Source organism: Salvelinus fontinalis, chromosome 5, assembly GCF_029448725.1.
Source record: "Salvelinus fontinalis isolate EN_2023a chromosome 5, ASM2944872v1, whole genome shotgun sequence".
NCBI lineage: Eukaryota > Metazoa > Chordata > Actinopteri > Salmoniformes > Salmonidae > Salvelinus > Salvelinus fontinalis.
This window is the reverse complement of record NC_074669.1, coordinates 18,190,887-18,216,435: the sequence shown is the minus strand read 5'-3', so window position 1 is coordinate 18,216,435 and position 25,549 is coordinate 18,190,887. Positions and strand designations below refer to the sequence as shown.

Below are 25,549 nucleotides of genomic sequence, written 5' to 3'. Positions count from 1 at the left end.
GGGTGTCTGGAACAAACAGCACACGAGAGCCCTGCAGACACTGAAAAATACGGTTTACATATTAAATCAGAATGCAGGTAGGGACACAGAGACAAAAGTACTTAATGTACAGATGCACCACTGAGTAGTTGCGTCCCGCGATCAGTAGTGGTGCTGTATCAGAGTTAGTATGCCAAGTGTTTGATCCTCCACTGTAATCACCTGAAGGTATGTGAAGGTGAATCTTTGTTCGCGTCCACTGAAGAAGCGGCTCCTGAACAGAGAGGCAAGGCGGCTCTCCATTTCATGATGGAGCCAGGACTTGTCTATGGTTATCCTAGCGATGAGGCCCATGGCAGCAAGCTCGTCCCTCTCCTGGCCTCTGGGGACACTGTGCCTGTCCTCCTGAGCCAGGTAGTGACCTTGTGGCAGGCAGATCACATCTTTAACCACCAAACAAGTCTTCCCTGGTGTGATTCTCCTCCATTTCAGTTTGCTTGGTCGGATCGGTTCTGGCGAGACTGGGACAACTGGTTCTGGTGAGACTGGGACAACTGGTTCTGGTGTCTGAATAAAAGGAATGAAATGTATCATATTCTAGATTTATAATTTCTAAATTGAGTGTGTGAAATGTAACATTTCTTGGATTTATTTGCAGGCATGCAAATTTAAAGGTCATAAACGACACAATGATTGGGGTCCTTACCCTGGTCATGACAGAGGGGTCATCTGGAGTGATCTCCACCACATCACTTTCAGTCAAGCCAGAGGGCGGAAACATCTCCATTTCAATCTCAATGCTCTCAAAGGTGTTGTTTGTAATCCTTGGTATATATTCTTTCTCAATCTTTGCAGGTGTAACAGTCTCCCTCTGCTGTTTAGGTGGTTCTATATCATCTTCCTCCAACGGGAGTGGAACTAGGGGGTGTTCAGGTTGTTGTCTCTATAGGAGAGAGAAAGATGCAGAGTAAGTATAATCTAAAATGTAACTTAACCTAACCATGGTCAGACTCAGTAGTATGTTGATCTATAACAATAATTCATAGAGGATCAGAGGTTGATTTGACCTGTTCAACTGCCTAAATGGCTGCGTTACCTACCGTTGTCTCCTGTCGGTATTGCGGAATTACTGCTAATGGCACAGCAAACGTGCCTATAACGGAAAACAGGTCCATCTCTATGTCCTCTGTCAAAATCATGACTGGAGCAGATCCTCTCTCCTTCTGACTTGCTTGTCCAAAACGTTCACCTACTTTATGCCTCTCCAGCTCTGAGTGGTTGTTCCTGGGAAGGGTGGATGTTTGCATGAAAAGAGACAAAAGACAAGCATTGCACAACCCATCACCTTCTAAATTGAATCCATTCTCATTGATCTTGTGAGTGGAATTTCTTAAACCTTTCAAATGACCTTTGTGCTCTGGTCTGATTGATCAATGTTTACATTTCATCCTATTATATAGCTTGTTCAGCTTCAAACATGTCTGAAAGCAAGGAAATGGGTTAATTTTGACTCAACATGTCCAGTTCAAAATTTGCCTAAATCTATTAACATAATGATGTTCAATCTAAACAATCTAATTTAGAGCACCCGTATGCCTATAAATGCCTACCTATCTTAAATCATGTGTATATATTCTATTAAATTCTATGAGATGACTCATCTCCTGAATAATCAGCATGACTATTAATAAGACAATAATTACTCAAATTGAGTAAGGATTTATGATGATCACTCAAGGCAGTCCACACCCCAAGACAGCCAAAAGGCCCCATTATAATGCACAATTCAGATATACAACAAGTTGGAGACCACAAGGTTAGTGTTCCAAGAGATTCCTGTGTATGCCTTGCGAAAGACGCTAGGCATATCGTAATATTGACAAAATCCTGATCAATAGACGTCGATAGGTACAGTATATCCGAGTGCACGTCTCCTCCTCTCTTCTCGCTGCTTGTGCGCTTTGCATTGGCTCTATAAATAGAAGCGAATCAAACGCATGCCCCTTCATTAATGAATCCAATAATCTCCGTAGCCTATTCGTCTTTTGTTCCACTTCTGGTGCGTTTACCGAACCATGCTGACTTCCAATTATGTTGTCATGAATTGTGGTCTGAAACGGGCTGTTATGTGCCCATTCAATATGGGACAGATCAATCAAACACGCACTGCAAAATAAACACTTCACTTTGGCCTACTCTTGCATTGAAATCAAAATCAGTTTACATACAATAAATTAATAACTGGCCTAATTTCATGGCAGGCTTTGGGCCTCCATTATTTCCTTACATTGTGGGATTGGTTTAATTGAGAATTGTAGGCTACATGGAGCATTGTATTTTAGACATGTTTGAACAAATGGGCAAGTAGACAAAAGGATTACAATATAGTTCCATCTGAAACATCAACAGAGACCATTTTCCTAACTGTATTTATTTGGAAAAGGAATAAAACACAATAAATATAAACCACAAATATATATACATTTTTAAATAAATGCATTGAAATTCAGTTTTACAAGGGGAGGACAATCCAGTGTTCTAATACCAGATTGCACGGCTTTTCTCACTCTTCCCGCCTCAAACACACCAATGTCCAGTGTTATGATATACTGATGATTTGTCGCCACAGATGGTTTGTTAACGTCTCTATCGTTGTTGAAAGATGGCGTTGGCCAACAGCTCTATCTACTTGGACAACAGTTGTTGACAACTGTAGGATTGTAGCTAAGCCTAACCCTAACCCTTTTCCTTAACTTAACCCCATTCTGGAAATACAGTTGGCTAAAAGCTATTGAACACTTTATCTTAAAACAAATCAACATTGAATCACATTAGGCCTTGTTTTGTCAACTAAAAAACATGTTGAAGTACAAGCGACAAAAATACTTTCATCATAAAGCTGAGCCCTACAGTAATTTCATGGATTTAAAAAGGTATTAATTTAAAGTTAAAGGAGGTGAAGGATTTCTGATAATGCCCTCAAACGTAATACGTCTCCTCATCTTCAGTTAATGCATGTTGACATTTTGTTGTATATATATTTTGTCACCAATATACAGTGGCTTGCGAAAGTATTCACCCCCCTTGGCATTTTTCCTATTTTGTTGCCTTACAACCTATAATTAAAATAGATTTTTTGAGGGGTTGTATCATTTGATTTACACAACATGCCTACCACTTTGAACATGCAAAATATTATTTATTGTGAAACAAACAAGAAATAAGACAACAACAAAAAAAAGAAAACTTGAGCGTGCATAACTAGTCACCCCCAAAGTCAATACTTTGTAGAGCCACCTTTTGCAGCAATTACAGCTGCAAGTCTCTTGGGATATGTCTTTATAAGCTTGGCACATCTAGCCACTAGGATTTTTGTAACTGACAAGTTAATTGTATATGTCGTTGTTTTTGTTTGAATTGTTTACGTGTTCGCTATGCGGGGGAAATGGTAAGACAAGCGGAACTACATGGCTAAGAACTGTTATAACGGGGATTATTATCATAGCAGGGCACTTTTGGAGTGAAGGCAATCCCACGCTGTGTTAGATAGGTTTTTCATGTCTTCAGATGTAGTTCGTAACAGTTGAAATGTGTATGTTAGGATGGTAACGTTATAATAATTAAGGATGAAGCGTGAGTTTATGCCAGGAATAAGAAGTGTTAAGTTTTGGATTTCCTCCCTTCTGTAATAAACAGCCAATGAGGTATATTCCCTTATTCATGTGTTTAATCTGTTATATCTCAGGCTAAACTGTTTTTATGTATGTAAGCACTTCAGAGTCATATCAAGCTAATAAGTCACTCATAAGACAAGAATGTTGTAAGAGTGCTTAGCTGTATTTTCATTTACTTTATAGTTTACTTTATAGATAATTCTGACTAAAATTACAGAATAAAACCGCCAGTTAAAATCAAGGAACAGTTGTGCTCGTGGTTACTGGAGGGAGCTCCAATTTTTGCCCATTCTTCAAGGCAAAACTGCTCCAGCTCCTTCATGTTGGATGGGTTCCGCTGGTGTACAGCAATCTTTAAGTCATACCACAGATTCTCAATTGGATTGAGGTCTGGGCTTTGACTAAGCCATTCCAAGAAATGTAAATGTTTCCCCTTAAACCACTCAAGTGTTGCTTTAGCAGTATGCTTAGGGTCATTGTCCTGCTGGAAGGTGAACCTCCGTCCCAGTCTCAAATCTCTGGAAGACTGAAACAGGTTTCCCTCAAGAATTTCCCTGTATTTAGTGCCATCCATCATTCAATTCTGACCAGTTTCAAAGTCCCTGCCGATGAAAAACATCCCCACAGCATGATGCTGCCACCAGAATGATTCACTGTGAGAATGGTGTTCTCAGGGTGATGAGAGGTGTTTGGTTTGCGCCAGACATAGCATTTTCCTTGATGGCCAAAAAGCTCAATTTGACCAGAGCACCTTCTTCCATACGTTTGGGGAGCCTCCCACATGCCTTTTGGCAAACACCAAACGCGTTTTCTTATTTTTTTCTTTAAGCAATGGCTTTTTTTCTGGCCACTCTTCCTCAAAGCCCAGCTCTGTGGAGTGTACGGCTTAAAGTGGTCCTGTGGACAGATACTCCGATCTCCGCTCTGGAGCTTTGCAGCTCCTTCAGGGTTATCTTTGGTCTCTTTGTTGTCTCTCTGAATAATGCCCTCCTTGCCTGGTCCATGAGGTTTGGTGGGAGGCCCTCTCTTGGCAAGTTTGTTGTCGTTCCATATTCTTTCAAATTTTTTAAAATAATGGATTTAATGGTGCTCCATGGGATGTTCAAAGATCCAGATAATTTTTTAGAACCCAACCCTGATGATTACTTCTCCACAACTGGTGCACGCACCACTTTTCCGTTTGTAATTATTATATATTTTTTTAAACATGTCATTTTTTCATTTCACTTGACCAATTTGGACTATTTTGTGTATGTCCATTGCATGAAATCCAAATAAAAAATCTATTTAAATTACAGGTTGTAATGCAACAAAATAGGAAAAAACGCCTAGGGGGATGAATACTTTTGCAAGGCACTATAATTAAATGAACAGGACCTGAATGAGAGAGAACTTGTTTGACTGTATACCGTTGTTTGACTGATGAAATCTTTGGAAGGAATATTATGCTGTAGACCAATGTCTTGCGTCAGCGCAACGGCCGTCTCCACTGACGTGTGTTGCGTTAGAATGACGCCATCTGACCGAAGACAATGGCTGTAGACTAGAAAACGGAGGATCTGGTTAGGTCAGTATTCTGTCACAAAGAAGTATTTTACGATAGACTTACGATACACATTACTCATTAAATTCTCAACCTCTCAGCATACAGCCAAGGGAGCCTGTTTAGGCCCCTAACACAGTTTAGTTGATGTAAAACAGTAGAATCATAATAAGGTTATTTCCACTACACGTGACTCACTCCACTAATGGTTTCTCCATAATATGATAACTATAGTTTCAAGTTGGAGTTAATCAACATGACATAAGACACATTTTGTCAGCTCACAGTAAGGTACAGTACAGTGGGGGTTTTGGTTGACGGCGGCACCTCTCCTGGCATGTCTTTATATCTCACTGCTACTCAAGCTTGTCACTCTGGAACCAGAGCAATCAGGATTTATGATTAATCTGAACTCTCATTGTCATATCTGATCTGCAGTCTAGAGGTTTGGTCACCAGAGGGACATCCATCTGAAAAGTGACATTAAGCACTCTGGGCTGGCTCACAGTGAACGTCCTCCTGGGGGCCTTCAGCAGTGGATCTCATATGCAAATTGTGAGTCGAGGAACAACCCTGTGTGATTCAGAAACAAGCCCTCTGACTCGGCTGTCACCGTCTCTGCCTCCACGCCCTCCCCTGCGATCCTTCTCATTGTCCGTATATCGGGCTCCATCTGGGGCTTTGTGGGAGACAGTGCTTCCTGCTGTTGGTCCCCCGGGGTGGTGGTATCAGCTGTGGTGGAAGGTGGGATGATGGGTTTAGCGCGGTTAAGAACATACATCTCATGCCCGCGCTCATCGCGGTACTCCTCCAGCTGGGCAAAGGTTGTTGGTCCGTCTGAGTAATCATTGACATAGAGTATGCTTTCCTCCTTGTCATCTGTGTCCTTCTGCCGCTGGCGTTGCCGGCTGTAGATCATGGCCACCAGGAGAAGGGCAGTGAGGGCCAGTAGGGAGATCCCTATGGCGATGGCAGTCTGTGTAGCAGCTCCCAGTGTGCTGAAGGCCATGCTGCCAAGGGCGTACAGGGGCTCTCGCCTCACGTCTGACGATGTTGGCCGATTGGCGCGCAGACGAGGCCAGGATGGGGCGTAGGAGGCGGGGGACCAACCAGAAGAGGACGAGGAGTTGATTGCTAGCTGAAAGGTCACACGGGCCACCCCTCCAGCGTTCCAGGCCTCGCACTCATACACCCCGGCGTGAGACACCGTCACGTTGCTGAGGAAAAGCATTCCACTGCCTGTGTCTGGATCGAAGCGCTCCCCATCCTCCTTCTGGAGTCTCACCCGCCCTGTGTGTGCTGCATCCTCAGCCCCCATGCTCCCTACACTGCCCAGGTCCTGCACCAGCCCCCGCGGGGATAGTTGCACCTTGCCCTGGGACACCTTCCTCCAGGTGACCTGCGGCCGGGGGTAACCAGAGGCATGGCAGGAGACACGTAGGCTCTCACCCAGGCGCACGGCCAGGCGGCGTGGCTCCAGCTGCACCAGAGGGGGGATACACACCAGGCTGTTGAGAGGCACCTCCACCAAGCTGAGGTGGGAAAGGCGGGGCGGCTCGGAACACACCAAGCGTCTCTCGGCCGAGCTCAGCAGGCGCTGGCCCTCCTCATCAATCCAGCTGCGCAGCCAGTGCAGGGCACAGTCGCAACGCCACGGATTGTCTACAGTAGGAAATGATCATGTGATGGGTGGGTGTGGCCAAGTCAACAAAGGAGGATGAAAAAGGATGTGACAGGACAATGACACAATTAAGACAAAGTTAGGAGGTAATTCTAGCTTAAGAACAATGGCAGGATATTTATTGTATGCTTCTTTTATGGTTCCACAGCCCCACCCCATGTCCTCTCTCTTGGCGCTCCCCTTACCTGTGACACGCAGCACCTGCAGGCTGACGAGGGGCCGTAGGGTGGCAGGGCCGATGGTGTGCAGGTTATTCCGGCTGAGGTCAAGGAGGGCAAGAGAGGACAGACCAACTAGAGACTGGTCTCCCAGCATCTCAATGTTATTTTGCTGCAGGTGAAGCTCTTGAAGACGCTACGGAAGCAGGGATTGTAATCATTATTAGTAATGAATAGTGATATAATGTAGAGGGAGTCATTGATGTTGATGCGTTGATTGTTGTGTTGAAACTCTAGACAACTATCTGGACAAACATGGTCTGTTTACAAGGGAGGAAGGGAGCAGTAAAGAAAAGCATTGATTTAGCAAAACATTAACTTGAGTGACTGATAATATGGGGACTGACCAGTAGGCCTCTGAAGGTATAGTCCTGTAGGCGAGTGATGTCATTTCCTGCCAGGTAGAGGATACGGAGGTGCTCCAAGCCTCTGAACATGTCTCCTGTGATTAGATGGATGCGGTTCCCGTTGAGGGCCAGCTCCAGAAGATTACCCTGGCTCTGAAAGGCCCCAGGCTCCAGTGCTGCGATACTGTTGTTCTGCAGATACAGGCATTGCAGAAGGCCCAGCTGGGAGAGGTCAGATAGATTGATCTGCCCGATAGCATTGTCCTGGAGGAAGATGGTCTAAATGCAATAGATGAGCAGAAGTACAGGGAAAGCACAACACCATCTTTATTTAACCAGGCAAGATATTTTATTATTTAACCAGATCTTGCCCTCCTTAAGAACAAATTCTTATTTACAATGACAGCCTAGGAACAGTGGGTTAACTGCCTTGTTCAGGAGCAGAACGGCATATTTTTACCTTGTCAGCTCGGGGATTCGATCTAGCAACCTTTCGGTTACTAGCCCAACTCTCTAACCACTAGGCTACCTGCCGCCCTGTAAACTCTCTAAGAAGATAAGTGTATGGATAATTCAAGACTGGCTATATTGTGTGGGGGGTGGTGGCCTATGTGGGTGTGGGTCTAGGAATCAGATGTATGTGGTAGACATATTGAGTCATCATGGCTAACCTGTGTGGAGGGTGGGACGTGTGAGGGGATGTCCCGGAGGCCCATAGAGCCACACTCTACAGTCAAGCTGTAGCAGCGACATCCCACTGGGCAGCCAATGGATAGGAGGGTGTGGACAGATAAGATCAGGAAAGCCAGAAAGAAGAAGGCCATCGCACCAATAGGACAGAGATCCTAGAGAGAGACCAGCAGACTGAGAAGGGAGAGATGGAGGGTTAGAGAGGGAAGAGGAAACTGGTTAAATATATAATTTTGTTTACAATATCTGCTGTATTGCACTCCAAATGATCTGCCTGAGCCCATAAATAAAATGCAAGTATCAGTACTAATGTTGCATGCTGCCAGCCTGGCTGCGAGGTTACAATACAGTATCACAAGAGCAGAGGCATCCTTCCCATATGGGGCCCAAGGGCACGTGTCCCTTAAGATTTGTCCTGTTATAAAAATGTTCTGATGTTAAATGAACTACTAACACTTCATTTTTAAATCCACATTTTATCATTACTGTTTATAAAAATATCTGTCAGTGGTATTTTGCAGAGGGGGAAAAATACCCTAAGTGGTTTCTCCCAAGGTGTACGTGCCTTAGCCTATCATCAGTGGATGAGGGTAGAGAGTGTAGAGTTACAAACACACAGCGTTTGATTTGATTTGAGCTACCCATGATGGGCAGGACTCGCATGAGGTACACTATATATACAAAAGTATGTGGACACGCCTTCAAATTAGATTGGGCTATTTCAGCCACACCCGTTGCTGACAGATGTATAAAATCGAGCACACAGCTACGCAATCTCCATAGACAAACATTGGCAGTAGAATGGCCTTAGTGAAGAGTTCAGTGACTTTCAACGTGTCATAGGATGCCACCTTTCCAACAGGTCAGTTCATCAAACTTCTGCCCTGCTAGAGCTGCCTCGGGCAACTGTAAGTGCTGTTATTGTGAAGTTGAAACATCTAGGAGCAACAACGGCTCCACAGCGAAGTGGTAGGCCACACAAGCTCACAGAACACGACCGGCGAGTGTTGAAGCGTGTAATAATTGTCTGTCCTCGGTTGCAACACCCACTACCGAGTTCCAAACTGCCTCCGGAAGCAATGTCAGCACAAGAACCATTTGTCGGGAGCTTCATGAAATGGGTTTCCATGACCGAGCAGCCGCACACAAGCCTAAGGTCACCATGCGCAATGCCAAGCGTCATCTGGAGTGGTGTAAAGCTCGCCGCCATTGGACTCTGGAGCATTGGAAACTTGTTTTCTGGCGTGAGGAATCACGCTTCATCATCTGGCAGTCCAACGGACAAATCTGGGTTTGGCGGATGCCAGGAGAACGCTCCCTGCCCGAATGCATAGTGCCAACTGTAAAGTTTGGTGGAGGAGGAATAATGGTCTGGGGCTGTTTTTCAGGGATGGGGCTAGGCCCCTTTTTATTTTTTTATTTAACCTTTATTTAACCAGGTAGGCTAGTTGAGAACAAGTTCTCATTTACAACTGCGACCTGGCCAAGATAAGGCAAAGCAGTGTGACAGAAACAACAACACAGAGTTACACATGGAATAAACAAGCGTACAGTCAATCACACAATAGAAAAAAGAAAGTCTATATACAGTGTGTGCAAATGGCATGAGGAGGTATGGCAATAAATAGGCCATAGTAGTAAAGTAATTACAATTTAGCAGATTAACACGGGAGTGATAGATGGGCAGATGATGATGAGCAGATGATGGTGTGTAAGCAGTGATACTGGTGTGCAAAGAGCAGCAATGTAAATAAAAACAATATGGGGATGAGGTAGGTAGATTGGGCTATTTACAGATGGACTATGTACAGCTGCAGCGATCGGTTAGCTGATGTTTAAAGTTAGTGAGGGAAATGTAAGTCTCCAGCTTCAGCGATTTTTGCAATTCGTTCCAGTCACTGGCAGCAGAGAACTGGAAGGAAAGGCGGCCAAAGGAGGTGTTGGCTTTAGGGATGACCAGTGAGATATACCTGCTGGAGCGCGTGCTACGGGTGGGTGTTGTTATCGTGACCAGTGAGCTGAGATAAGGCGGAGCTTTACCTAGCATAGACTTATAGATGACCTGGAGCCAGTGGGTCTGGCGACGAATATGTAGCGAGGGCCAGCCAACTAGAGCATACAGGTCGCAGTGGTGGGTGGTATAAGGCGCTTTGGTAAGAAAACGGATGGCACTGTGATAGACTGCATTCAATTTGCTGAGTAGAGTATTGGAAGCTATTTTGTAGATGACATCGCCGAAGTCGAGGATTGGTAGGACAGTCAGTTTTACTAAGGTAAGTTTGGCGGCGTGAGTGAAGGAGGCTCTGTTGCGAAATAGAAAGCCGATTCTAGATTTGATTTTGGATTGGAGATGTTTGATATGAGTCTGGAAGGAGAGTTTTCAGTCTAGCCAGACATCTAGGTATTTGTAGTTGTCCACGTATTCTAAGTCAGAACCGTCCAGAATAGTGATGCTAGTCGGGCGGGTGGGTGCGGGCAGCGAACGGTTGAAAAGCATGCATTTGGTTTTGCTAGCGTTTCAGAGCATTTGGAGGCCACAGAAGGAGTGTTGTATGGCATTGAAGCTCGTTTGGAGGTTAGTTAACACAGTGTCCAAAGAATGGCCAGATGTATACAGAATGGTGTCGTCTGCATAGAGGTGGATCAGGGAATCACCCACAGCAAGAGCGACATCGTTGATATATACAGAGAAAAGAGTCGGCCCGAGAATTGAACCCTGTGGTACCCCCATAGAGACTGCCAGAGGTCCGGACAACAGGCCTTCCGATTTTACACACTGAACTCTGTCTGCGAAGTAGTTGGTAAACCAGATGAGGCAGTCATTTGAGAAACCAAGGCTGTTGAGTCTGCCGATAAGAATACGGTGATTGACAGAGTAGAAAGCCTTGGCCAGGTCGATGAAGACGGCTGCACAGTACTGTCTTTTATCGATGGCGGTTATGATATCGTTTAGTACCTTGAGCGTGGCTGAGGTGCACCCGTGACCAGCTTGGAAACCGGATTGCACAGCGGAGAATGTACGGTGGGAATCGAAATGGTCAGTGATCTGTTTATTAACTTGGCTTTCAAAGACTTCAGTTTCAATGAAGGGAAATCTTAATGCTACAGCATACAATGACATTCTAGACGATTCTGTGCTTCCAACTTTGTGGAAACAGTTTGGGGAAAGCCCTTTCCTGTTTCAGCATGACAATGCCCCCGTGCACAATGCGAGGTCCATACAGAAATGGTTTGTTGAGATCAGTGTGGAACTTGACTGGCCTGCACAGAGCCCTGACCTCAACCCCATCGAACACCTTTAAGATGAATTGGAACGCAGACTTCGAGCCAGGCCTAATTGCCCAACATCAGTGTCCAACCTCCCTAATGCTTCTGTGGCTGAATGGAAGCAAGTCCCGGCAGAAATGTTCCACCATCTAGTGGAAAGCCTTCCCAGAAGAGTGGAGGCTGTTACAGCAGCAAAGGGGGGACCAACTCAATATTAATGCCAATGATTTTGGAATGAGATGTTTGACGAGCAGGTGTCTGTCCACATACTTTTGGTCATGTAGTGTATGTTTGTAAATTAATTTTATCAAGTTCTTCAGCTTATTGATTCCTTCTTGATAAATAAATAAAACAAAAATGTTTTATTCGTTCTCTGTAATACTAGCCACCTAGCAGCAATTTTATGAAGTCGGCTTTAGCTAGCCAGATTGGTTCCCAATCTTCCAACCTCATAACTAGCTACCAAGTAATTTCAGGATATCAGCCGTTAGAGTAGCTTGTCTATCTTAGCTGGCATGCCTGCTGTCAAGGTTGCTAAACTTCAGAAAAGCAAGTAATTACTAAATGTACTGAATAACACCCTTATTAATTATTATCATTATTATTTTTTATCCAGTCAGATTAACACTCGAACAGACGCTTGGAGGCGTCCGCATGGTCCTAAAGCACACAGTTGCATAGTTTTGTATCACATTCCAATAATAAAACTGGAGTGGACAAAAATGCAATTTCAGAATGTCCCCAGTGAAAGTTCCACCCCTGCTGAATAAGACTCACATTCCTTTCAATCTTTTACCCAGATTTTTGCAGAGATGCATATTTACACTAAACAAAAATATGAATGCAACATGTAAAGTGATGGTCCCATGTTTCATGAGCGGAAATAAAAAATCACAGAAATATTCAATACGAACAAAAAGCTTTTTAATCCTAAATGTTGTGCACTAATTTGTTTACATCCCTGTTAGTGGGCATTTCTCCTTTGCCAAGATAATCAATCCACCAGACAGATGTGGCATATCAAGAAGATGATTAAACAGCATGATTATTACACAGCTGCACCTTGTGATGGGGACAATAAAAGGCCACTTTAAAATGTGCAGTTTTGTCACACAACACAATGCCACAGAATGCTCAAGTTTTGAGGAAGCATGCAATTGGCATGCTGACTGCAGGAATGTCAACCAGAGCTGTTGCCAGAGAATTTTATGTAAATTTCTCTGCCATAAGCTGTCTACAACGTTGCTTTTTAGATTTTGGTAGTACTGCCAACCAGCCACACAACCACAGACCACGTGTAACCACGCCAGCCCAGAACCTCCACATCCAGCTTCTTCACGTGCGGGATTGTCTGAGGGGGGTGGTGGTGCTGAGGAGTATTTCCGTATGTAATAAAGCCTTGCTCCTCAGTGGGGGGAGGGCCTATGCCCTCCAAGGCCCACCCATGGCTGCTCCCCTGCGCAGTCATTAGAAATCCATTGATTAGGGCCTAATTTATTTATTTAAATTGACAGATTTCCTAATATGAACTGTAACACTTTGAAATTGTTGCATGTTGCATTCATATTTGTGTTCATTGTAGTTTCTTTAAAAAAAAAGAACCACCTGTCAGGTGGACACAGACAGCTCAAGAGGTATGCTTAGACAAGTAGAAAAATACTTGTTTTAAATGTAATATGTCACCTTATAATAATATCATGATATTTGTGCCTTAATTATGATATGTGCCTGTATTGATGATGTATGTTATGATCCCCGTGTACTGTGTTGTAATTTGGATGTAATATCCGAGGCATGTTAGTGCAGTATATTGAAATGTGTGATTTACTACACTCATAATGACACCCCCTGTAGAATAGAATTAGGCATAATGATTATGGCTCTAGATTGCAGGAAAAAGTTGTTTCAGGTGTTTGATAAATGCTAAATTCTCCGAAAACACCCTTTCCCCTCCAACCGCACGTAGGCCTACTCTACTTCGTGCCCCCTATACAATATTTGGTGCATGACGCTCCTGAGGAAGATACTAAAATACTGAGGAGCCTTTATTAGGCAGATTCCACTGCCTTCTCTCCAAACATAGGCTGCTGCAGGCAGCTTTGGAAGTACAAGCTTGTGTTAAGCGATGAGCAGACCATTTCCTTGGAGAAGGTGAGATCAATTCCAGGAAGTGACCTGGCAGTGAGCATACATCTTCCTCTAATATGCCTGACACCTAGCAAGGGTCTGGAGGCTTTCCTGAAGAGCTGTGATGCAGCTCCAGGGGAATCGGTAAGTGACATACAGCATGGCTCGTTGCATTTATATGTTTTATAACAGTAGCTTATTCATGACCAGGCCTCTAAGCTCTGATTCTCCTGACTGTTTTGGTTTGTAGCCTATTGTAACTCGGCAAATAAGTCAGAGAATGAGAATATGCCAAAACGGTATCATAGCAGACATATTTATGAGATGACGCTTATCTAGGCCTAGACAAATATCTATACAGCCACCATTACTTGGATTCTACAACTAATAACGACAATAATAATAATATTAGTAATACCATTACGCCTACTGCTAATAAATAATAATTAATAAATAATAATGCATTGTTTTATCATAATTCATTACTGTCATGGTTGCTCTTATTTATATTGTGCAAGCTGATCAGTTAGCCTACAACACACTACCATAATAAATCGATATATCAAACAGCCTACACTGGGATAACAATGCATAAACATTTGGCTACACATTGCCCAGTCCACATTATATCAGTGGTTCTTAAAGAAAAATAGTCATCATCGGCGGTCACATACCAGACAAGGAAGGACCTATACAATTACAATCGCCCAATTTCGAATGGATCAGCTCGAAAGAGCGCGAAGAGCGCGTTATTTCGATTAGAAGCACACCGACACCTTCCTATAGATTTGGCCATATTCTAACAGGATCTCCTCGGCAAAAGACACATCAGACGTTTTGAACACATTGTCCAAGGCTACTGTCGAGCCTTTATCATTGCACAGCGAGGGCCCCGCATCATAGTAAAATGTCCGATACTTGCAGGCTAAAGTAGATGTCCAACCTCGAAAATAGAAGCTTCAAGCCGACAGATTTGTATTCCAAAAAAGAAAAAACAATTTTGATTAATCAGAATATCTCCTTTTCCTTTAATTCCATTATATGTTATTCTTGCGCCCGCACGGTGTCATCCAATTCAGTGCGTTCGTGGTCTTTAGCCCCTCCCTTCCTCCTCTCTCAAATGCACGATCACATAATAGCGCTACAGTTGAATTGTTAAACACTTGCTTTGTTTACTTCTTGACTTTTGTTATATCTGATCTATTCCCCGATGTTCCTACCAACTAAATATCTTAGATACCATTGTCTCTCCATCACACGCGCGACAGAGAGCAAGTCTCCGTCACACACCTTTTCCGTTAGTCATGTCTTTCCTTCATTATGGCAACATTAACGGTCTATGTCTTCATCACTAAAAGCATTATCCACATTATTGCACTATAATAACAATAGTATTATCTCATCTGTTTTAAGGAGCAGGAAGATTGTAACCATTATGGTTTAGGATAGTAGGTGATGGTACATGACTAGATCCTTACATTCCTTCAAGAGAGACAAATACAATGAATGTGTAATGTGATCAAGGAAATTAACCAGTTGAATTGCATTAGGTTTGTGTCAATATAGGCCTACTGGGCAAATGTGACAGCCACTGTCAGTGGAGACAAACACAACAAAAATATCCCTGGATACAAAGGCAAATTAATAATTGAACTGTCTTGAGTTATCGAATTGTAACATTAACATTCAGACATTGGTGGTGTCCTAGAGTTTCAGGATATTGAGATGAGAAGCCATTTCTAGGCATATTAAAAATATCCACTACTGTATAGTGGGGACTGGGGACCCCTGCTGGTAAAATCGAAGAAGCAACCCAGATCAAGAAAGGTGGTTTATTCTATACAGGAGAAAGGCAAGGAAAGCATCATGCAATGGAAAACTGTGTTACTATGACCTCTACTGGCAACTTCCTGCTTGTTCAGGGAGGAACAGTATTGTATGATTCATTTCATGTTCAATGTTTAGTCCAATAAGTCTGACAATTTATTTGAGAAATTACATTAAAGACCCATCTCATCCACAGACAGCCGTGCAAAGCATTTCTCTGTACACAAGCATTTCACACCACCCACAATAACATCTGATAAATATGTGTATGCGACCAATACAATTAACATATTATTGTTTTCCCACATAGTACCCGTCAAACCAGATATACATTAGAAGTATCTATAACAAGTGCTTTACGTTGTAATATAATCAATTATGTTTCGTTTCATCAAACAGAGAGAAAGAAAAATGCAACCTAATTACATATTTCTGATGTGTTTGAGCAGATTTACAAATGAAGTCTTTCCGGTCTTCTTAAGTTTGATGATTCTGAAGGTGCTGATTTCAGTGTATGTTGTCTTGAGATAGGTCTACAGCTGTAATGCAGCCTGAGAAGGAGGAGGTCGAGAAGCAAGGTGTTGTTGACAGGGCGATAGACAAAGTGAAAAGTGAGAGATCAATGCAACCTAACTATATATTTCTGCAGATTCACAAATCAAGTCTTTCTGGTCTTCTATGACTGATTCTGATCTTTGTCACCCTGACAGATAGCCTAGCAGTTAAGCGAGTTGGTCGCTCTGAAAAGAGCGTCTGCTAAATTACTAAAATGTAAATATGTAAGTAGAGCATTTGTTGTTTCTGAGTGTTGAGATAGGCAAAGAGAAAGCAGAAGCACTTACATTCTGAATAGACACTTCAAGAGACGCATCAGTTGAATTGGGTGGAGCAAGAATGGATATCATTCCACTACCAATCACCTTCTGAATGTCTAAAAAATATGACATACTTTGAGTTAATGGCAAAAAAGTATGATAATCTTTCAACCATCCCTCTTCGATGTTGGTGTCCTGAAACTCAGTTCCAGTTTTTGGTGTTTCCCAAAATAGGTACAGAGCAACACACTATCAAACACATCATGTACGCTTGAACTGTTAATGATTTAAAAAAGAGGGATCAAGGGTTCTGACCTTTTGTGCAGGTATCTGCATAGTCAGGACAGCAGTCATTTAGAGTCTGACAAACCTCATCACAGAAGGACCCTCTGAAGCAATTCACATTGGTGCCTTTACAGCACAAGGCCGGCCGTGCAGAACAATTTCCTTTAGGATGATTGGAAAAACAAATTATTGAACAGGAAGGTTAACTGTAAAGCCTTGATAAAATGTATTTTTAAAAATCACATTTTGATGTGGTAGAGAAGAAAACTAAAGGAACCTGGAAATGAGAACACTGGGAATGATGTGGAAGTGGAATTGGTTGCGTTGGAGACTGGGGACACCGTGGCTGATCCAATCTGCACACCTTTAAACAAAGACAGTAAATGATGTCACATCAGACACAAGTAGCATGTTTACAATTTGAAGTTTCTACAATTTCAAGATTTTACAACTATTATTAATAGTGATCAAGGGCCTCCATAAAAACAGAGATGATAAAACAATGGCCCAGCTATACCTGTCACACAAGTAGTCCGGAATTCTGGGCAGCAATCCTTCAACCTTATACAGGCCACATCACTGAAACAGGAATTTTTGAGCCCAAGACAACACAGAGGTGGATTTGAAGAACATTTCCCTAGAATGCAAACATATAAAAACAAGTATGAAAATATGTTAAAAGCATAGGTGTACTTTACCTTGCTATTGAATGTAAAGTTTGTAATCAGTTATCATTTATTCAGAATTTTCAAAAAAGGAACATTTTAAAATGATGGGACAATAATTCAAGTATATGGTAGTTATATTTACAGCAGGATTTGATTCATAATTTATTTTATCTGATGCATTGCAGAGAAACTGACTTGAGAATGGAGCCACCAGAGAAACTGGGCTAGTTCCACTAATCCCAGGAAATGGTGTCAACAAATTGCCAAAGTGATATTGAGTGGTATTGAATGACCCGCCTGTAGTGGCCAGAGTTGTCCATGCACTTTGAGAGCTTGTATTGGTAGATGGAGTTGTTACATTTGATGGCAGAGCTGTTGCATTTGGCTGTTGAGGCATCAAACAATAGATGTAGGGTTGTCTGTGTTTGACACTGGAAATGAGGCACCAATCAGTGAGGGTGTTGACGAGGGTGTTAAACCAACTGATGAAGCTGTTGTATCTGATGGTGAAGTTGTTGAGGATGAAGTGGCTGTTGAGCTTGACAGTGGATCATTTGACCTCGTTTGTTGGACAGGAGTCCCACTTGACTGTGGGGCTGCTGAGCTCAATGGTGGATCAGTAGTGCTCGATGGTGGAGTTGCTGCTGAGCTCAATGGTGGATCAGTAGTGCTCGATGGTGGAGTTGCTGTACTCAGAGGACAAACAGCAAGACAAATTGGAGTCATTTATGCAGAAGAGTTGAGAAAGGTTTTGCAAAACAATATATAAATGGACTGGAAAGCCTATTCAATTTATTTGTGTCATATTTATTATCAACAGTACTGTTTAGGAATGTTTTATCCTCACGTAGATATGGGATAACCAGTGTACAGTACAAGACTAAAATGGCTAAAATGTTAACATGACATTTTGTATTGAAGTCCTTGACTAAATTGTCATGTAAGAAAAGGTTAATCTACGGTATGTGTGTGTGCTCTACCTACCTGTAGTAGTCTGTCCATTTACAGTGTGAAGGATAAACAGAAGAGCAATGAGTGCAGTGTAACAACCATTCTGATAAGTGCCAATTATCCTGTCTGTTTTCTTCTTAACCTTTAAGGTCAATGTCAGTGAAGTCGTTTGGAGCTATCTACTCTCATGTCCTGTTTAGGTAGAGCTCCTCCTCCCTGCGTGGTAAGGAAATGGAGGGATGACTGCATTCCTATTATTAATCTTGTCTGACCAGATTATTAAGAATATATATTTTAGGTGGTAGATCAGCTTAATATTGCAGTGTCACGATCGTCGTAAAGAGGAGACCAAGGCGCAGCGGGCATTGAGTTCCACATAATTTTAATAAAGAGAAACTCACTAAACAAAACAAACAAAAAGCACAAACGAAACGTGAAGCTACTGGAGTGCACAAAGGCAACTTACAGTAGACAAGATCCCACAACACAAACAAGGAAAATGGCTACCTAAATATGATCCCCAATCAGAGACAACGATAAACAGCTGTCTCTGATTGGGAACCATATCAGGCCAACATAGACATACAATACACCTAGATGACAACACCCCTAGACATACAGAGATATCTAAGGTCAGGGCTTGACAGTACCCCCCCCCCCCCCCAAAGGTGCGGACTTCCGGCCGCAAACCTGAACCTATAGGGGAGGGTCCGGGTGGGCATCTACCCTTGGTGGCGGCTCTGGTTCTGGACGCAGCTCTGGAAGCTCCGGACCGTGGGTCGTCTCCGGAGGCTCCGGACCGTGGATCGTTGCCGGAGGAACCGGACCGTAGATCGTCGTTGCAGGTTCCGGACCATGGCCCGTAGGTGGAGGTTCCGAAACGTCGCCGGAAGCTCTGGACTGGGAACTGTCGCCGGAAGCTCTAGACTGGGGACTGTCGCCGGAAGCTCTGGACTGGAGACTGTCGCCGGGAAACTGTGGAGGCGCACTGGAGGCTTGATGCATGTGACCGGTACCGGTGGCACCGGGCTGATGACACGCACCTCAGGGCGAGTGCGGGGAAGAGGCACAGGACGTACTGGACTGTGGATGCGCACTGGAGATTTGGAGCATAGAGCTGACACAATGAATCCTGGCTGGATGCTCACTTTAGCTCGATAAGTGCGGGGCGCTGGGACAGGACACACTGGGCTGTGTGTGACTGGGCTGTGAAGGCGTACTGGCGATAGAGTACGTAGAGCTGGCGCAGGATATCCTGGTCCGAAGAGGTGTACTGGAGACAAGGAGCACTGAGCCGGCACAACCCGTCCTGGCTGGATGCCCATTCTAGCGCGGCAAATGCGGGGAGCTGGAATAGAGCGCATCGGGCTATGAATGTGCACTGGAGACACCGTGCGCATCACTGCATAACACGGTGCCTGACCAGTCACACACTCCCCACGGTAAGTGTAACGGATGTGAAATGGCTAGCTAGTTAGCGGGTACGCGCTAGTAGCATTTCAATCAGTTACGTCACTTGCTCTGAGACTTAAGTAGTGTTGCCCCTTGCTTTGCAAGGGCCTCGGCCTTTGTGGAGCGATGGGTAACGACCGTGCTTCGTGGGCAACCGTTGTTGATGTGTGCAGAGGGTCCCTGGTTCGCGCCCGTGTCGGGGCGAGGGGACGGTTTAAAGTTATACTGTTACATTGATGCTGTTGACCCGGATCACTGGTTGCTGCGGAAAAGGAGGAGGTTGAAAGGGGGGTGAGTGTAACGGATGTGAAATGGCTAGCTAGTTAGCGGGTACGCGCTAGTAGCATTTCAATCAGTTACGTCACTTGCTCTGAGACTTAAGTAGTGTTGCCCCTTGCTTTGCAAGGGCCGTGGCTTTTGTGGAGCGATGGGTAACGCTGCTTCGTGGGCGACCGTTGTCGATGTGTGCAGAGGGTCCCTGGTTCGCGCCCGTGTCGGGGCGAGGGGACGGTTTAAAGTTATACTGTTACATTGATGCTGTTGACCCGGATCACTGGTTGCTGCGGAAAAGGAGGAGGTTGAAAGGGGGGTGAGTGTAACGGATGTGAAATGGCTAGCTAGTTAGCGGGTACGCGCTAGTAGCATTTCAATCAGTTACGTCACTTGCTCTGAGACTTAAGTAGTGTTGCCCCTTGCTTTGCAAGGGCCGTGGCTTTTGTGGAGCGATGGGTAACGCTGCTTCGTGGGTGACTGTTGTCGATGTGTGCAGAGGGTCCCTGGTTCGCGCCCGTGTCGGGGCGAGGGGACGGTTTAAAGTTATACTGTTACATAAGCACGGGGAGTTGGCTCAGGTCTAAACCCTACCTCCTCCAACCAATCTCCCGTGTGCCCCGCCCCAAAACATCTTTGGAGCTGCCTCTCGGGTTTCCGTGCTAGCCGTGTCCCCTCGTATCGTCGCCTTTCCTCTTTCGCTGCCTCTATTTCCTCCTTCAGACGGCGATACTCCCCAGCCCTTGTCCAGGGTCCTGCTCCATCCAGGATTTCTTCCCAAGTCCAGGATACTTCTTCCTACTGGGCACGCTGCTTGGTCCTTTGTTGGTGGGATCTTCTGTCACGATCGTCGTAAATATGAGACCAAGGCGCAGCATGAGTAGAGTTCCACATAATTTTAATCAACTGAAACTCCTCTAACAAAACAACACAAAGAGTGCACAAAGGCAACTTACTGTAGACAAGATCCCACAACACAAACAAGGAAAATGGCTACCTAAATATGATCCCCAATCAGAGACAATGATAAACAGCTGTCTCTGATTGGGAACCATATCAGGCCAACATAGACATACAACACCCCTAGACATACAACACCCCTAGACATACAAAAACCCTAGACATACAAAACTAGTGTACCCACCCTAGTCACACCCTGACCTAACCAAAATATATAGAAAAACAGAGATATCTAAGGTCAGGGCGTAACATGCAGATAGGTTGTGGCTTCTAATATGTAATTCTCTGCATAATTTCCAATCCCACATGTATATATTTGTAATAAATATTTATTATTTTAAATATATATATGTATATATATACATACTTGTATATATTTTCCTTTATTATTTCCCACAAACCATACCACTCCTCCCTTAATTGTAGTAAACTAATGGACAACAACACTTAGGCTTCTACTTCCAGCTTATACATACTATATACATTTTACGGACACAGTATATTTTACATTAGTTATCTTTCTGTTTGTTTTTAGTCCCATCCTTCAGCTATCCTCAACCCCTCCCAGCTATCGCTGAACAACATCCAGTTTTGATTTATATTTGCCATATATTTTTTGTGCTGTGCTGTTTCACAAAAGTTCTGAACCTTTCTATTCTCATAGTTTCTACAGATTGTAAATTATATATTTTTTTGCTAAGAGTATTATTATATTATTGATTAACTGACTATGACTTTTCAAATCATCCAGCAGTGCTATTAGCAGAGTTAGCTCCAGGTAAATGTTGCAATTCTTCAGCCATTCCTGAATCTGCGAGAATCCAGAGGTCATAAAAATGTATTATTACAGAGATATTGTTGTAAACATGAAAAATGACATACAGATACTGCAAGAATCCATCAATATTAGGTTTTAAACTTTTGAAAATATTTATTGTTGTGATGCTTTACACAGAGAAAATTCTTGTTTTTAAAGCTATTAATGTACACCAGGGCTCGCCAACCATGTTCCTGGAGTGCTACTCTCCTGTAGGTTTTCGCTCCAACCCCAGATGTAACTAACCTGATTCAGTTTATCAACCAGCTAATTATTAGAATCAGGTGTGCTAGATTAGGGTTGGAGCGAAAACTTACTGGACGGTAGCTCTTCAGGAACAGGGTTTGAGAGCCATGATGTACACTGTATTGTAGCATAGAATAAAGCTTCATTATTGACTGCATATTTGGCCAAATACTGAGGTAAATCTTAAAGAAAGCTTTAAATGTGTTAAAGAACTGTAAGAAGCACTTTTCAAGGGTCTGAAAAAGCCAGCATTTCTGAGAGGTTATATTTTATTGTGTTCATCCATAACCTTGGTTGAGTTGCACTTAGGTGCACCAGGAAACAAATGGGTTAAGGTATTTGAGCAGCAATTTTTGTTACATGCCTACGATTTTAGAAAGCTCATATAGTAATCTGATAGCATTGACTATAAATATGATTTGATCTGAACTTGAGCTGTAAAATAACATGCACAGGGTTATCAAACAGTAGCACAACCTTACTGTCAGTCAAATGTGGCATTATTGCAGGCAGTGTTAGGGCTTTCATAATGCTTGTAAGGGTTCTTTTTGTCCAGGATACTAAGGCACACCCAGCAGAAGTACTGACCACAGGTGAAACAGGCCATCTTGTTACAACCACCGTTCTTCTGTAATGAGAGGATAGACATTGGTCACGAAGATGACGTCAAGCCATGCCATGTCAAAGGTACAATAGGCTGGTTATAGAGCTCAGGCTTACCTGTATATTGGCACGGCAGGATGGACATTCTTTGCTGTTCTGGCCTTTCCAGCCTTGACTCAGGCTCTCCTCCAGCAATGTGTTGAGAATGTGTTTCCCATAGCGTTTCTCCAGGAACATTCTCCTCTCCTCACTGCCTGAGGCATAATCTTCCCATAGGCCCTGGAGCCCAGCTACAGGCAGAAACAGACAGACACAGAAAATGGTGCACAAGCTGGGATAAGAGTTTGATTGAGCCAAAGCAACCTGGAATGACTGCAATGACTCAACAGTAGATAGAGCTAATCATTGGATACTTAAAATGCCATGACAGTGCTTAGAGGCACAGCATCTAAAATACATTAATTGTGTTTAATATTTCTTTAAGAATTATTGAAACATTCTATTCTAAGTTACCTTCCACAATCATACACTTTCATTGGAGTTTTTCACACAGCACCAAGGCTCCGAAAGTGTGACTGATCAACAGACATGTGCATGTGGTTCATTTGGTTGCATATAACTTACACTGAATGGTTTCTCTTACCCTCTGTCTGAGGTACACATGCATTGGATGACTCAGCAGCTGAGTCAGAGCCTGAGGTCAGGAGTGTGTTTGCCCTCAGTTTACAGTTGGAGGTGCCATGGTAGGTCTTGCGACAGATAGTGCAGAAGGCATAGCGGCAGGAGGGACAGAGGGCGGCGGTTGTGTCCGGTTCCAGCACCACTGGGGCAGCACAGGCCTTGCGGGCGCAGTAAATCACGTCAGCCATGCGGTCCAGAGTGGACTGGAGCAGGAGGCGGTCGTAACGGGTGAATAACTCCTCCCCAACCAACCGCTTCACCTTAAACAACAGTTCATCCTCTGGGTTTAGTTTCCACATAGTGTAGAATAGCAGTTTCACACAGGTTAACTTCAGATATTCATTGAGGAAACTGTATTTCAACTTTGATCTCTAGAATAAACATCTATTCACTTCAGTTTTTCATTACCTGTGAGGGTGTAGCTGTGGAGCTGCACTCGGGCTCTGGACAGGTAAGGCCACGGACGTTCCCGTCTCTGATCTGGACCGTGAAGTACTCCGACATGCATTCGTTGCAGTAAATATGGCCGCACTCTCTGTACTGACTAGAGCCTAACTTGCTCATCAAGCAGATCCCGCAGTCATATGCCTGTCCCTCGAACACTCTCAGCCTCTGTCTCTCATCATAGTCCAGCAGATGCACCAGGAGGTCTGTGTCTGTGGCTAACATTGAGAGGGCCCTTGGGTCCAGGGACACTGCAGCCTCAGAGGTTTCAACTACACTGCCCTCTGCTTCCCCCTGAGAGTCTCCAGCCTCGCTGCCCTCAGGAGATGGAGTGGCCTGGCCCTGGTCATTCACAAGGATCTCCAGCGGTGGCTGGATATTCAGGAAGTCAAGCAGGTCGTCTCTGAGGAACTGGACCCAGTAGAAGAGGACCACATTGCCCACAGTGTCCTCCCATATCTCATCCAAATGCTTACACACTGCTGAGAGCTGAGCCATTAATCAATGATTACTACACATACAAATGATGTCTAAAACTCAATACACTTCACAGTATTGAATACATTTTTGATCTAAACATACCTGACTATGGGAGAGCCACTTACAGCTCAGTATATACTCTGGCGATGAGGTGGAAGGGTAATCCAAAGGTAGGTCGAAGGTCAGCACCAGAGGAGGGAGGAAAGATATGACATAATCTCTGTGCTTGTCACCTTGGTATCACAATAAAGACAAAAGAAGCCTTGATACCATTCATCTGCTTTACTAGAATACCCTGAGTATAGAATATATGTTTCGTCAATTTGTATTGTAGCATAACCTAATTAAAGGCTACAATAAAACTGGAGGTGAGATCAAAATAATTCAATACTCATATAACGGTTTCTAAATTGTGAGTTGAGGTGATTTGCATAAATTATAAAATAATGACTATTATTTGAATCCAAACCTGCTTTGACAATCACACTGAAGTCCCGAGGCAGGTCCAAAGAGACCCGGATTTCCCCACCTAATCCTGACACAGTCCGTCTGAACTCCTGACTGTAGATACTCGCGAGCGCCAGCAGTTCATCCTCCTGAGCTTCCAATTCCGCGTTCATAATACTCCAGCGTCACTTCACTAAATCTACTAAACGTATTATTATAGCTACGTTTATGAGAATAATTGGCCTACAATAGATACAATACTCTTTTCGATTTGGTTTAGCTCCTTTACTATTGTAAATTTACTTCCGCGTTCTAATGCCTCCGAAGCTCTAATGTTGTTGTGATCCCGCCTATAGGAAACCTCCGGACTCGGAAACGTGGAGCTTCCTGTTGGTTGATTCTGATACTTTCAAATCAAATCAAATTTTATTTGTCACACACGCCGAATACCACAGGTACCATACAGTGAAATGCTTACTTACAACCCCTTAATTAACCAACAATGCAGTTCTAAGAAAGATAAGAATAACAAATAATTAAAGAGCAGCAGTAAATAACAATAGCGTGGCTATATACAGGCGGTAACTACAGAGTCAATGTGGCACCTCGAGGTAATTGAGGAAATTATGTACATGTAGGTGGAGTTATTAAAATGGCTATGCATAGATAATAACAGAGAGTAGCAGCAGCGTGGGGGGGGGGGTAACGTAAACTCGTACATCGCCTTGGTCCGTACAATTGCCCTTATTTTAGCGCCACAAAAACGTAATACTTCCAGATCAACTGTAATGTCAATACCATTGTAAAGCACAATTTCTCCCCTTTCCAACATAATCAATTACATGACCTAAACGCTGCCCGTTTCTGCATAATTCAAGCAGGCAATGAGCCCCGTCGGGTCTTTTTAAAAATGGCGGGTGGGGAAGCGAAACTAATGGGTGAAAGTGAAAAGGAGAGATGTTGTGTGTGAATTATTTTTTTTCACTCGATCTGTCCAACTTATCGCCTCTAAAATGTAAATAAAACACTATAAAGAGTTTATCTAATGTGTCATTACGTACCTATTTGAAGGTTTGA

General features: G+C 43.6%; 2 protein-coding genes and 1 long non-coding RNA gene across 7 annotated transcripts; all 3 read right to left on the bottom strand.

Annotated features, from left to right (window-relative positions):
* Positions 1-2,394: 2,394 nt before the first annotated feature.
* Positions 2,395-14,841, bottom strand: LOC129855246 (leucine-rich repeat-containing protein 24-like). The gene is made up of 5 exons (XM_055922681.1): positions 14,201-14,841; positions 8,114-8,306; positions 7,443-7,721; positions 7,063-7,231; positions 2,395-6,858 (listed from the first exon to the last, which is right to left on the bottom strand). The coding sequence occupies exons 2-5, from the start codon at positions 8,264-8,266 to the stop codon at positions 5,726-5,728; spliced, it is 1,734 nt and encodes a 577-aa protein (XP_055778656.1). The 5' UTR covers positions 8,267-8,306; positions 14,201-14,841; the 3' UTR covers positions 2,395-5,725.
* A 503-nt stretch (positions 14,842-15,344) lies between these two features.
* Positions 15,345-19,513, bottom strand: LOC129855248 (uncharacterized). Of its 2 annotated transcripts, XR_008759452.1 has the most exons (6): positions 17,605-19,513; positions 16,971-17,090; positions 16,731-16,817; positions 16,484-16,615; positions 16,196-16,284; positions 15,345-15,904 (listed from the first exon to the last, which is right to left on the bottom strand). It is a non-coding gene; the product is annotated as an uncharacterized LOC129855248 (long non-coding RNA). The 2 variants fall into 2 exon arrangements; XR_008759451.1 differs by having other exon boundaries at positions 16,971-19,513.
* Positions 19,514-21,660: 2,147 nt separating this feature from the next.
* Positions 21,661-24,854, bottom strand: LOC129855247 (E3 ubiquitin-protein ligase RNF14-like). 4 transcript variants are annotated; one of them, XM_055922683.1, is made up of 6 exons: positions 24,495-24,854; positions 24,128-24,258; positions 23,510-23,956; positions 23,064-23,361; positions 22,538-22,710; positions 21,661-22,445 (listed from the first exon to the last, which is right to left on the bottom strand). In XM_055922683.1, the coding sequence occupies exons 1-6, from the start codon at positions 24,643-24,645 to the stop codon at positions 22,302-22,304; spliced, it is 1,344 nt and encodes a 447-aa protein (XP_055778658.1). In that variant the 5' UTR covers positions 24,646-24,854; the 3' UTR covers positions 21,661-22,301. The 4 variants fall into 4 exon arrangements, with proteins under 4 accessions (XP_055778658.1, XP_055778659.1, XP_055778660.1 ...); XM_055922684.1 differs by having other exon boundaries at positions 23,510-24,034; positions 24,128-24,165; XM_055922685.1 differs by having other exon boundaries at positions 24,128-24,165.
* Between the last annotated feature and the right edge of the window lie 695 nt (positions 24,855-25,549).